Source organism: Emydura macquarii, unplaced genomic scaffold, assembly GCF_026122565.2.
Source record: "Emydura macquarii macquarii isolate MOO-44397 ecotype Brisbane River unplaced genomic scaffold, CSIRO-AGI_Emac_v2 contig_1551, whole genome shotgun sequence".
Taxonomy (NCBI): Eukaryota; Metazoa; Chordata; order Testudines; family Chelidae; genus Emydura; species Emydura macquarii.
The window spans coordinates 21,287,064-21,301,131 of NW_027131688.1; the positions used below are offsets into that span (position 1 = coordinate 21,287,064).

The 14,068-nt window shown below is 40.1% G+C and overlaps 2 protein-coding genes across 6 annotated transcripts in view; one reads left to right on the forward strand and one right to left on the reverse strand.

Moving 5' to 3' along the window:
- Positions 1–2,428, reverse strand: part of TECPR2 (tectonin beta-propeller repeat containing 2) — a 70,146-nt gene extending 67,718 nt beyond the window's left edge. For all 4 annotated transcript variants that reach the window (XR_010921163.1, XM_067555027.1, XM_067555028.1 and 1 more), the window contains exon 1: positions 2,316–2,428. The gene's annotated coding sequence lies outside the window, so the exon portion shown is untranslated. The remainder of the gene's footprint in view (positions 1–2,315) is intronic.
- A 17-nt stretch (positions 2,429–2,445) lies between these two features.
- CINP (cyclin dependent kinase 2 interacting protein) lies at positions 2,446–10,991 on the forward strand. 2 transcript variants are annotated; one of them, XM_067555030.1, is made up of 5 exons: positions 2,446–2,584; positions 4,181–4,352; positions 5,156–5,279; positions 7,203–7,332; positions 10,676–10,991. In XM_067555030.1, the coding sequence occupies exons 1-5, from the start codon at positions 2,578–2,580 to the stop codon at positions 10,876–10,878; spliced, it is 636 nt and encodes a 211-aa protein (XP_067411131.1). In that variant the 5' UTR covers positions 2,446–2,577; the 3' UTR covers positions 10,879–10,991. The 2 variants fall into 2 exon arrangements, with proteins under 2 accessions (XP_067411131.1, XP_067411132.1); XM_067555031.1 differs by having other exon boundaries at positions 4,184–4,352.
- Positions 10,992–14,068: the final 3,077 nt, after the last annotated feature.

A 14,068-nucleotide genomic window follows, 5' to 3' on the forward strand; every position in this document is an offset into this window, starting at 1 on the left:
ATATACACAGCACCTAGCACAACCAGGCCTAAAGTCAAATGGGGCCCTGAGGCACTACAAGAATATGAATGGTAATAGAATACTTTTTCAGATTTTTAAATGGCAACTCAACTTGTGCCCCCATGTTCTCATTGTGAGATTTTCTGGTTGGGCATCTACTTAAAAAAAAAAAAAAAAAAAAAAAATCAATAGCTGACATCACATTTAAAATTTAGTCTTAGAAATCTTATAGTTCTAACATCAGGATGCTGATTGCCAATGATTTTTTTAAAAAGTCATCTCAGAAAATTTCAAAAAGGTTGCACGCTTTCCATTGTTGTGTGTGTTTAAAGAGTCAGTGGAAGCTCACATTTAGACAAAGTTAATATATAAAGCAATTACTAAGATTTTTATTTATATTTTGGATTTATAACTAGCAAGCCAATTATGATTAAATGTATGTTTATATAATACAAAATGTTCACTGTTAAGAACTTTTAAAGTAGTCCACCTTGTACCCCCGCACAGGCTATACATGTTCACCACCTGAAACAAAGATACAGAGATTCAAAAAACATGAAAGCCTAGAACTACTGTCCTGTTGCATAAATAACTATATCACCATCTTTCCAACTGGTTCAAAAATTATTCATAACTCTAAAAACTAAACTTCAGATTATACAAAATAATTTTAATCTTAAAAAATGAACTCTCACATTTGCAAGATTGATACTGTGAGTATTTGAAGGAGTCAAACAAACCACAAGTATGATTAACAGTCCCCATCTTCGCACACTTCCACAATGTATTTAGGTTCCAATCCCACAGAAATTTACACACATGCTTAATTTTACTCAGGTCAGTGGTTGCTGAACACAGTGGAATTACTCATAAGCTTAAAAGGTAAGCACGTGTACAAAAGGTTGCAGAATCACAGCATTAGTTTGTAATACCACTACTTTTCGTAATTATTCATTTCTAAGGTGTTTACCAAATAAACTTTTAAAACACATTTCAATGTTATATTACATAGACGATATCAGCTGAACAACTAAACTTCCATAATTAAAATATGAAATCACCTCTCACTCATATTGTCCATGCTAACCCTTTAGCCCATGGTAAATTGCAATTGCTTTTCCTCACAAAACCTTTTTGCAGAGACACTAAGGAAAGTAACAAATGTTACTTAAAAACTCTCATGTGACTTAAGGACTGGGAACTACAGTTATGAAAATGGGCACACAAAGAAAGTTTAATGCAGTTTAGCTTAAAATAAGGTCCGGATTTGTGGTTTTAACTACAGCAGCAGCAATCTTACTTTGCTGATGTCACAACTTGCTACAAAGACTTTATTAACTGACTAAAATTCTTCTCTATATAAATAAGACCAAGTCAACACATTTTTAAACTATTATTAAATTGCTTAACATTCTCTGTCCTGTCTCCATCGCCACACACTGCAAACTGTTTTAAGGGACACCATGGTGAAATTTGGTTAGGAAGTTTGTTTCATATTTCTTCATCACCATTTGTTTCTTTGTATTTAATACTCAAGTTTTAAAAGACAGACAGTTTCCCACCCCACCCTCCAAAGAAATAAAAAATGGGGTGGGGAGCGTGAAGCTGTTCAGCCCTCTAATTAGAGAGACAAGGTGGCAGATGAAATACCTTTTACTGGACCAACTTCTGTCGGAATTACCTCACCCACCTTGTGTCTCTAATATTCTGGGACCGACACTGTTCCAGCTACATCCTTCTAATGCCATCGCAGGTTTTACAACGGTTACAGTATGTTTACCAGATTAACCTCATCAAGAGCAAAACAACAGGCACGATGGGCATCAGATGCCCCAAGCGGGAGGAGGAATCAACAGGCAACAAACAGCAGCTTCACAGGGCTGAAGGCTAAATGAAGCAGGGCCACCCAGCACCTCCAGCCCCTTTGCTCACAGAGGGAAGCAGAATTTAAAGTGGAGGCGAGTGTCCAGAGTCTCGCAGAGGGACGAACACTCCCCGCCCCCGTTTCTAACAGTCACACGGAAGGAGGTGGCTGGCACACGGATGCAAGAGCCCACGTCCCTATGGGCTCCAGCACCAGAGTCCGCCGAGCAGAAGGGACCTGACTGGGGTGCCAGTTTCCCTATTTCAGCCTCTGCTGGAGCCCCAGCGACAGATCAGCAAGAGGGCAGGGGAGAGAAAAGGGAAGGGTGGGGGAAAAGGCTGATGTCGAGAACTGAAGGGGTGGGGGAGGCAGACGGCTCAGCGGACACTCCCCACAGCCGCCCGTATCCATGGCGCCAGGCGGCGGCGGCTGCCTGACTGGCATCGCTTACCTCAGCAAGGGGCCGGGCCCTCATATCTCCCGGCCGGACAAGGACCGTGTGTTTCCCCCAGGCGAAGGAGAAGAAGCCGCTGGGGGCGGGAGGTAGGGTAGGGCCAGGCGCTACCGAGCTATGGCTAGGCCCGCGGCGGGCGGGCGAGCGGGCGGGGCCGGAGCCGGACGTGACCGCACTTCCGACTGACTGAGGCGGGGCGCGGCGCTGCCCGGCCGGCGCGGGGGCCAGGCCTTCGCCTTATCACGTCGGGGCTCGAGGCATGGCAGGTGAGCGAGGCCCGGCCGCGGCCCCCTGGGGCAGGGACGTCTGTGGGAGACGCGCCTGGCTGGGGTCAGCTACCAGCCGTGCGCGCGGGGAGGGGGTGCCCTGGTCGCGCGGGGCAGCTGCCTTCCTGTTGTAAGAGCGGTTCCGGCGTGCCCCGCCACCTGTGGGCCAGGGTGGACGCGCGTTTCCTTAGTTCCGTTCCGTTATTGTCGTTACATTTTCAAATGCGAAGGAAATCAGCCAGCGCCTGCTGCAGCGGTGGGGCCTCGATCCCGCGGGACCGTCACCCTGCGCAGCACCGTGAAGCCAAGGCCACCCCTCGCCCTCCTACGCCTAACGTTCACCAGGTGGCCGAGCATAGGCTTCAAAAATGAGGGGCCGTCTAAAAATGTTTCTTAGCCCCGCCTTCACTTCCTTGGTTGTAAATATTGTGTTTTAACAAATAAACGATGGTGAGTGAAGTACCAGGATTGTTAGTTTAATGTTCGTGAAGCACTTTGAGATCCTCAGATGAAAAATAATTTAGCCCTATAAAGAACTGCATGTACAGTCACACTCAGTGTATGTTTATAAATAACATTATTATTACTAGGGGAACTACCTCTGACATCTTAGCTTGATTTGCTAATATCCAGAAACTGGCTAGGTGGTAGGCCATGAACAGTAAAGCTGAGGACAGAAACAGGTTATCATTTGGACCTTGAATCTGCAATTACTTGCAAATTACATATATGAGTAGCCCCATTGAATTAATGTTCCATTGATGCTCACCTGTATAAAATTAATTACATACATTTTTGCAAGATCAAAGCCTTAAATTGTAATTACAATCCTGTAAAAATATAAAGTGAAATTTTGGCCCTATTGAAGTCAATGGCAAAACTCCCATTGTCTGCAGTAAAGCCAGGATTTCACACACAGTGTTTCCTGCTTTTGGCAGGCCTACTGAAATATTCAGGATAAAGACCACTACATGTATAGGTCTGGGTCCTAACCGTGGTAGTGAATTCTTGCCAAGAAATGCTACATTAAAATTTGACTTCAGAAAACATATCTATTACTTGTATTGTCAAAAGACTATAGAATTGCTTATGAGTGGTTTTACAGCATTAGTTAGGTGTTAGAATGGAATAAGAATGGCCATACTGGGTCAGACCAATGGTCTATCTAGCCCAGGATCCTATCTCCCGACAGCGGCCAATGCTTGGTGCTTCAGAGGGAATGAACAGAACATGGGATCATCAAGTGATCTATCCCATCACCCATTACCAGCTTCTGGCAAACAGCAATCCCTGTCCTGGCTAATAGCCATTGATGGACCTATTCTCAACATGCAATTTTTTTTTCAATACCCTAAGAATTGATTATATTAAAGTGATGGTGACAAGGTTGATAGGCTATAAATTTGATTTATGATTAAAGTTAGGATGCCTGTAAATTACATTTTACTGAGTCAACATTCAAGAACAGAGCAGCAAGGAAAGTACTGCATGCAGCCACATACAACTGTAATGACAACATAAAACAGTACATTGATTTGTTATTGTTGATTTTGAAGTGTTTGCATTTTCTCTTTTTTCTTTCTTTTATATTTTAAGTAGCAGAGAGTCCTGCAGGTGTTGCTGCAAAAAGACCTGTCTTACCTGTCAGTGCAAGGAAAATTAAAGATAATGCAGCAGACTGGCATAATTTAATGATGAAATGGGAGACCCTGAATAATAATGGATTTACTACTGCAAACAAAATTGTAAACTTGAAAATTAGCACACAGTGAGTATGTTAAAAGGGCTTGCAAATAATGACAATCTAGAGGCTACCTTTACTGTGAAACTAGCTTGTTTCCTGATTTGGCAGCTTTAAAAAAAAAAACCAGAGTGGACAGGCTTGATATTCTGAATCAGTAGCATTTTCTGATTGTATAAAATCAAAAGATTGAAATTCAGATAAGGCTGTTTAAGGTAAAAATAGGATAACCTCATAAAATTGCTGTATTTGCAGCAAAATGTTTTTATACATATAAATAATAAACAAATATTAAATCATATTTAAAATGCTAAATTACAAAATTAGGGTCTGATCCTACCAACCCTTACTCAGGTGAGTTTTGACACTCAAGTCAATATTACAAGATATCACTGAAGTCAAGAGCTTAACAGGATTTTAAAAAGGATTAGCCATTTATATGAATAACAAAAACATCCCGAGTTACAATAGTAAAGATTTTAAAAAGCCAATAACTTTGGAAGCGACATAATTCCTTCTGCAGGATATAAATCAACCTGTAACTAAGAGATGTTTGGGAGAAACTTTCCTGGCTATTCCTTAATTGCATAATGTAGGATTCTTGTACTTTCCTCTGAAGCATTTGGTGTTAGCCACAGTTGGACACTGAACTAGCTAAACCACTCACCTAATCCTGTACAGCAATTCCTATGTACTATTCATGTGAGAAGGGGCTTGTAGGATCAAGCCTTTTGTTAGTACTGTGGAGGACAGCACAGATTTTAAATTCCTACAATCCATGTGAGTAAAGGTGTGCACAGATATGTGCATAAATATATGTTTTTATTTAGATTTAAAGACAAGCTGGAGATAGAATGTGACAACATTCCCTCTGACCATGGAAAGCAGTCTCCAGACTATAATGAAGAACTTGAGATGTTCTGTGCAGAATTTCTTGGGATCTTGGAAAACATGGTAGTGTTCATTTGTTGATTTTTCAAACTGTATATTCTCTAACCTGATGAGGCCATTGTTGACTAGTGTGTTTGTCCAAGTACAAGCTAACTGAATAATTTTAAATATTTACTGAAAGATAAACTTTCATAAGGCTTTCATTCAGAGAACTACTGTAACTTCAGACATGAATGATTATAAGTACCCTGTGTTTATCAGATTGATTTGAAATTTTAGAAATTGATTTTGCATCCCTCTCCTGGCTCCCACTCTATTCTCCTTTTCATAATATGATTTTTTTTTTTAATTCCTGCAAAATAATACAATGCCAAAATGGTACCTATTGTCTATTCTTTCTAATCCTAAATTTCCACATGTTTAAACAAAACAAGTATCAAGTAAGAAAGATAGAACAGTTCAGACTTAATATGATATCAATAAGCATATTTACACTTTATTTTCAGTCTGAACTTGTCAATCTTCAGTTTCCAACTGTTGGATCATGTCATACCTTTTTCTCTGTTAGATTGAAGAGCTCATTGTTAAATATTTGTTCCCTGTTTACACTTATAAACTATAATCAAGTCATCCCTTAATCTCTTTGTTAAGCTAAACAGATCGAATGAAGGAGCTCAATCACTATAAGGCACGTTTTCTAATCCTCTAATCATTCTCATAGCTTTTCTCTGAACCCTCTCCAATTTATCAACATTGTTCTTGAATTATGTGCACCAGAACGGGACAAAGTATTCCAGCAGTGGTCACAGCAGTGGCCACAGATAGAGAGGTAAAATAATCTCTCTACTCCCACTTGTGATTCCCTGTTTATGCATCCCAGGATCTCATTAGCTCTTTTGGCCCCGGCGTCACACTGGGAACTCATGCTCAGCTGATTATCCACCACAACCCCCAAATCTTTTTCAGTGCTTCCCAGAACAGAGTCCCCCATCCTATAAGTATGGCCTACATTCCTTGTTCCTAGATGTATACATGTAGCCATATTAAAATGCAGTTTGCTTACACCCAGTTTACCAACTGATCCAGATTGCTCTGAATCAGTGACCATGTCCTTTTCATTATGTACCTCTCTCTCTTCCAATTTTTGTCATTTGCAAACTTTATCAGTAATGATTTGATGTTTTCTTCCAGGTCATTGATAAAAATGTTAAATAGCATAGGGTTAAGAACCTATTCTTGCAGGACCCCACTGGAAACAGACCTACTCAATGATGATTCTCCATTTATATTTACATTTTGAGACCTATTGGTTAGCAACCTATCAGTTGCTACTCTAGAAATGCACAGTAGTTAATTTCCTTCCACCTTCCTAATCCTTCAAGAATATTAATATGGAAAAATATCCACATTGTAGTTAGGACTGACTATCCTAATTTTTGGCAGTCTTAGGAGGGGGTAAAAGATTGAAATGGCATGGCAATGGAACTGTTTCGCTATACCTAGAGGTGGTCTTTCCAGGTCAAGGCTGGGGATGTTGGTAGGGAAGTTTGCACTTCTAGTGACTGTGCTGCATCTGTTCTAAAGGAAACAACTTTCACTTTCCATCCAGCCCCTTTCACCAGTACTAAATTCTTACAAAGGAAGAAAAATAAGAATATTAAGAGAGAGCTTTATAAACTTTCTGTAGGAAAACTAGGATTTAGGATTTAAAAAAAAGAAACACCCTAAAGATAAGGAAATTTACAAACAGAAGTAAATAAACTGTATGTTCAATGTTTGAAATGTTCATGTTTCTCACATGAAATCTCTATATTAATCCTACTAATAACTATTATTTGCAGCCATAAAAAGTGAATTAGAAATTTTATGAATCTGGCTGAGGTATTCATATAAAGTGTTTTTGAACTTAACAAACAGTAAATACTGTAAGGTCTTAATAGCATAAAATGCCACAAATATTTATTAACTTGAAACTCTCATTCTCAGGCAAAAATACAATTGAAAATGGAAAAATTGTGTGCAACTACTAAAGGAATTTGTGACTTAGAAACATACCATTATGAAAATGGAGATTGCAGGACACCACTCTTTCATACATGGCCAACTACATACTTCTGTAAGTAGTATATTATTCACTTGTAAGTTATCCATTAGTATTTCCCAATGATGGGCATTGTAAAAGACATTTGATGTCATTTAAAACTGAAATAGTAGTTTAGAATAACTGAAAAATACGTCCTGTTAACTTTTATCTAGATAAGATTGTAACTTTGCCTTACATAATGAGGGAGAGTTTGTCTTTCTAATTGAGTAATCAATAGATAACTCAGTGCATCAATTAATTTAGAGCAGCAGTTCTCAAACTATGGGACATGCCTACAGTCTGCTTTTTTGGAGGGGGGTGTTTCTGACTGTCAGGACTGGATGGCTGGGGCTCATGCAGAAGGGCCGTGCACACCTGGGGGACGGGTGGAGGGCATAAAGGGGACAGATGGAGCCCCGCCTCCCATGCTCCCTGACCCCCAGTCCCTCACCAGGAGGCACCCTGGGTTCCTGCTTTCCCTAGTCCCACACCAGGGTGCAGCGTGGGCTCCCGCTTTCCTTCCCCAGTCTCTCACCAGGAGGCAGCAGCAGGGCTCCGGCTGTCAGCCCCATACGGCATAGCAGCAGCGCAGCAGTAAGGGTGGCAATGGGGCACTAAGGCTGCTGTGAAAAGTGATATTGATAAATATTACTTTTCACATTGCCATCTTTACTTCTGCGTTGCAGCTGGTGCAGTGCTGCCTTAAGGGATGGGTGGTGCCTGGCCAGCAACCATTGCTCTTCGTTGTGCCTGGGCAGGGTATATGTATTTATGGGGGAGAAGCGTAAATTGCTACAATCACAAAGTGGAGGTACAATCAAATAAGTTTGAGAACCACTGACTTAGAGGTTATCGCTGCTGGCAACTCATGTAAATTGCCAGGCAACTCTCACACTATAATTAGTCTTAGATTGTGACGTTCCCCTCTGCAATCTGGAGTGGGAATCGCTGTCACCCCAATCCTCCACTCCTAGAGCCCATTTTACTCTGCTTTGCTGTATGAATTCCCATTCTTGGGCAGCTCATGCACAGCCACCAAATAAATTGCTCTCAACTCAGTGAGTCTACTAGCCATTCATGGGATTATAAAATGGTATGACCTACCAGCCAACATACCTAGTTCCAGATGCAACCCTAGGAACTGCTGTCTTACAGTGTTCAGTGCTGCCCACTGCACACTCATGTTTGTCATTTTATCAAATAAATTGATATGCACCAGCCTTGTCATTTCAAATGGAGTCTCTAACACACTTTAAACCAAATGCACTGCTTTATATAAACCAAACAAATAAATTTATTAAGTACAGAAAGATTAAGTGATAAGTCAGAGGAAAATAAGTCAGATTTGATCAAGATAAAACAAGAAGCAAAATGCATTCTAAACTAAGCTTAACACTTTCAGCAGCTTTACAGACTTAGATGATTCTTACCACAGGCTGGCTGGTCTGCTTCCAGCCAGGTCCTCCCCCTGTGATCAGCAGTCCAGTTGCTTAGTGGTGTTTGCAGATGGAGGTGGAAGAGAGAGAGGCAAAATGTCTACCCTTTTTAAAATGTTCCTTCTTTCCTCTGGGGCTTCCTCCCCCCTTTAGAGTCAGGTGATAAACAATGTCCTTGTATGGATTCATCCATGTCCTGAGTTAGTGAGAATTACCTTATCGTGGCTCCAAGCTGGCCAAGGAAAAAGGGGGGTGGCTCACTTGAGAGTCCCTTTGATCCTTTATTGATACCTAGGCCAGTCCTTTGTTCCTGGAATAGCTGGTTTGTTTTATGCATGCCTTAGTGAGGCGCAAATTGTCCCTCTGCTCTTGGAGGGTTTGCCTGAGTCTGCTTCAAGCTATGAAACACACCTTTGGAAATGTTACATAGTGAAGGCTCAGTCATACCCATGACATTGCAACAAACATATTACTAAAACAATAGTGTTCAGTAAGTCATGAGCATTCCAAAAACATCTTACATGACATACTTTGCATTAAATAACACAATTGCACTAGAAGGGTGATCATGGGGGGTGCAATGTGTCATATAGATACACAGACTGATCCAGTTAAAACAGGCATCTGCAGCTGCTAGAAGCATCAAAGCTGCAATAGCTACTCCCTATAAAAAGAGGGACAATATCTACTGTCCTCTTCTACAACTCCAATTTGTAGAACGAGGCTTATTCTTACATGAGAGAGAAGAGTCGCACTTCAATTAATTGTCAGACACCAAAGAGTTTTAAAAGGACATCCTATCCAGAGGATAACCAGACTGAGGAAAGAAAAGGCTCATCACTCTCTACTACCAAAAATAGGGAATGGAGATCCTTCCAGCATTCACTTGGTGACAGAGTATAGGAGAGGCCTTCTCTGCCCTTCCAGTTATTTAACAACCTAAAAAAACCTACTAGGTTTCAAATATGCCTGTCTCACAAGCAGCATTACTGCAGCTTTACAATCATTGAAACTCATGAGCTGGATGGCAACAGATTTCTCTCTGTGTTTAATTGGAAGTAGTTCTTTTGTGTAGCATGTCTCCCACTCCTCAGTTCATTGCCATAGAATAGTGGGATTCTCATGTCTTGATTTCTGCCAGCCAGAATGCTGGCAGGGGAAAAGGGGTATGCTGGACTGGACCTTCCGTTACTGAAAAAGTCCAAAGATACAATTGTAACAACAAAACCACAAAAATGTGGTTGTCAACCTTTTACCAATTTTGACTGAATTCCAGGAGAGTTTTGGGTGAGCTAGGAATGCAGGCTTTGGCCCTTACTGTCAAACATTTTGGGTCCAACCATTCAAAGGACAACATACATATACATTTTTTAAATGTCCTTACCAGCATTGCTAGTAACTCCTTACATTAGACAAACATTTCAGTTTCAAACTATTTTTCACAATTTATTATTACAAATAGTGTAGTTAAATGGATCAGTATTATTTTCTGGTGCTCCTGCACTTGGCTATTTGGATTAATATGGTATGCAGGTTATGTTTCAATTGCCCCAAAATATCAAGGTATCCAGAACATCTATACAGAATTTTTATTTAAACAAAGCATTGCAAAACTTTTAAATTTTTATACTGTGTCCCTTTAAAGAAAAGGCTTAAAATAGTGCTATTTTTACAGCTGGTTCTAAGACACTGGTGTTGAGATCTAGAAATAAAGGGGGATTTATACTGAGAAAGCATCTGTGTGGTAGAAATATATCCAAAACAAGAAAAATAAATTTGGCATTTCATATTTGCAATGGAGTTTTAACTGCTGTAAAGATTAGAGTGGCTGACTTATCTACAGAAGAGGGGGTAGTTAATGGCACATGTATTCATTTATTTTTTTCCAGAGTTGCTGATATGATTAGAAATGGTCTGCATAATTGTTCATTCCATTTCAGATGAGGTTTCTTTCAAGCTCTCTGAAATGTACAAGAAGGAACTACTTCTTAAGCAAACTGTTGCTCAAGAGATTGCTCATACTGCTGACCAGGATCTTATGATGGTTTATTTGTCGTCATGGTTGTACCAGCCCTACATTGAGAACAGCAGCAAACTACTGCTTGAAAGCATGTTGCTGGAAACAGGACATAGACTAGTCTAGCATTTAAGACTGCTTCTAATGACTCGTGTGACACTGATGTAGCAACAAACCATAAGGTTAATTATATGTTGTATTTTTATAGAGGTTATTAAAATTGATTTTTTCTCTGATAATATTTACTTTTGTCTTATTTGTTACTCCTCCTTAGTTGACATAGAGCAACTATCTAAGATATTATAGCACCTCTTCACTGTAGTATCTGAACACTTCAGTCTTTAAATGTATTATCCCCACATGGGGAACCAAAGTAGGGAGAGGCTAAGGGCCAAATCCCCAAAGGTATTTATTTTAATTCAGTTGAAATCAAGGGGAGGAAGGTGCCTAATTGAGGATCTGGGCCTAAGGTCGCACAGGGAACTGAACTTGGCTCACAAGAGTCCTAGACTAGAGCCCTCACCCCTGGACCATGCTTCCTGTGTTATCAAACTTGACACCCACTGAAAGTCATCGTTACTTCTGTTTCAAGCTAACACAAAAACGAAGTAATCATGTTTTGTTCATTCCTTGTTTTTATACCACACATTCTCTGAAGTTTCAGGGCTGCATAGACAGCTACTGAAACTTAACATGCCCTTTTGATAAAAGATGCAGTTAACATCCATCAACATTCCTATCTGAGGATATACTGTTTGAGCCTGTTCCAAATTTAAGGTCTGAAACTGTTCCACCATGGTATGAGAGTTCTAGCATTGATTTAAATAGCAGCAGAATCAGTCCCTTAAAGAAAAGTAGCTTTTGTTATAGTTAATATATACAAATCTAGAAGTATCACAATCCAGTTTATTCTCACTTCCCCTAAACAAAATGCCTCTCTCTTACAGTATGACTTTCCTATGCTGAAAAACTGCAAGTTATGAAACTATTGCACTAATTGTAGAACTGTTTAGAAGCACCCTTAGTTCTTCTGCTTCTCAGGCTGATGCCAGCTACAGTAAGATGACTGTTAACCCAAAGATAACAGCTGACAGAGGAGCCTAATCCCCTTATTCTGACAGGCCAAAAACTGAATGATCATGGAGATAATTACTGCTTCACCCCATAAATGGTCCCTCCACGACAGGGATGAGCCCAATGAAGAAGTGGGTGTGACAGCATGGAGAAGCCTCCACAGCCACTGAGCCTGTTCTGATCAGTACTATCACAGCTGCCCCTTTCAGAAGCATTTTAAACATTTTAAAACTAATTATACACAGCTCTACATGAGTATTTTGAATAACCCCATTAAATAAGTGGTAACTTTAGTAAGCTGAAAGCCATTTCTGTTTACAGATAGTGCTATCTGAGAAATTACTCTGTATACTTTTTGCACTTAAAGCTGCTTTGAACTGTCACTATAGACTTCATAGTAGCACTGCTTCCTAGCAACATATACAGTGAAGTGTTAAGGAACATTTCAGGTCCTCATGGATGTTTACAGTGTACTTTCTCCTCACACTATTTGGGCATACAAAGTCTCCTTTTAACAAAGGAAGTGTTGCACCTCACAGGTTCATAAGCTACTATACTCTCACTGAAGTTCTAATCATTAACAGAAATTCTAGGGCAGCAACTGAGAAAAGCAGCAATAAATAGTTATGAATACATTTTAGATACAAGTTACTAAAATTAATGTTTTCCATCCAATATATAAGTAGTGACATCTATACTTCATTTAAGGCAAATGAAGATTAAACATTCTAAATGTTTGTAAGGTCCTCATCACTGTCACCTAACAGCTTTCACCTACTTAAAAATATTAATCTGTCTTTCTTCCTGGTCATTCTATAAAAAACAACCAGCTTGATTGGCTTAATGTGGTTTGATATAACAGTGGAGGTACTGCGTTCATGGACAAATTATTAGGGGAATGACTGAAGAAATTAGTTTTGCATTTAGTTCTGTACATGGTGAGGGCTGTAGCTCACTCTTATTTCTTGCAGGAGAGAGTTCCAGAGTTTCAGCTCCTGTGAAAGTTGTCTTCCACATTCCTGAGCCTGCCTGTTTGATTGTTCTGATGGAATGTAGCCATCACAGTTGCAGTGGAAGAGGTGCTTTCTCAGGTAGCAGTTCTAACCCCAGGAAGTCTTGACACTCAAAAGCCCTCAACCAAGATGCTTTTCAATTGGGAGTTCTAATTTGCTGGCCAATCATAAATAAAGTGGCCATTGTTTGCCATGGTGGGTATTTGGGTATCCAAAACAGAGGTCAAAACTGCAAGCTAATCCAACAATCTGAGTGATGTTACAGAAGAGGCAAGTTCTTCAGAGCACGTCCATTTTATTGTAACCTCTATCTTGATTGGATTTAGCTTTAGCCTGATGCTCTTCATTCAGGTGACTTTGCCACCTACATACTAAGAAAGCTGAGACATGGTACTGTTTACACAGGACTGAAGAAGAGGTCATCTGTATAGAGCAGGGACTTCCCTGTTGTTTCACTAACTCTCACCCACCTCATACAGCTAGTGAGAAACTTGGAGAGGACAGTCTTGCAGGCTTTAGAGGTGGAGGAACAGTTACCCATCATGATCTTCTGTGGTCAGCAAAGGGGAAAGACATTAGCCATTTAAGGATGTTTCTGATCATCTATACTGCTTTTTAGAGCAGACAGGCCTATTTGGCTGATCAACATAGCAATTGGTGCAGAGATACTAATCAGGATGAGTATGAATGTACTTCTATCATCTATAGACAGGTGGTGGTCATCCACCAGAGCATTAAATTAAATGTTGTGTCAGTGCCATGTCCTCTCCTGGAGCCTGCCAGTGAGATCAAAGATACAGGCAGCTAACGGGCAACAGAGACTTTTTGGTGATAGCTTCTTCCTAATCCTGTTTAGATAAAAGGTTAAATTCTTCTGTGTCCATGAGAATAACATTTTAAAATATGATAAAGACCAAGCTGGCTTAAGGGTAGCAGTATGCTTTTTTATTAGTGAGACCAAAGCTTACTTACTAGTGACAAGTTCTGAAAAATGGTGCTTCCGCTTGGTCAAGAAGATGGTGTTATACAAGATTATCAGAGGTGGAGAGGAGACTGAGAAGAAGGAAGTTGAAAAAACATTTGCTATCAATCAAAAATAATGCAGATTAATGTTTAGATAAGCATCTCGATTGTCATATAGTATCAACACTATTAACTTGTATGTTAAGCCAACCTTATTACTGGTTAGATTTTCTTCAGAATGTTAGTAGGCATCAGAATGTTTGCAG

Bases quoted from the DNA above. Each gene is read 5' to 3' on its own strand.
- CINP (XM_067555030.1), top strand. The intron at 4,353-5,155 runs GTGAGTATGTTA...GTTTTTATTTAG, and splicing joins AACTTGAAAATTAGCACACA to ATTTAAAGACAAGCTGGAGA. The intron at 7,333-10,675 runs GTAAGTAGTATA...ATTCCATTTCAG, and splicing joins ATGGCCAACTACATACTTCT to ATGAGGTTTCTTTCAAGCTC.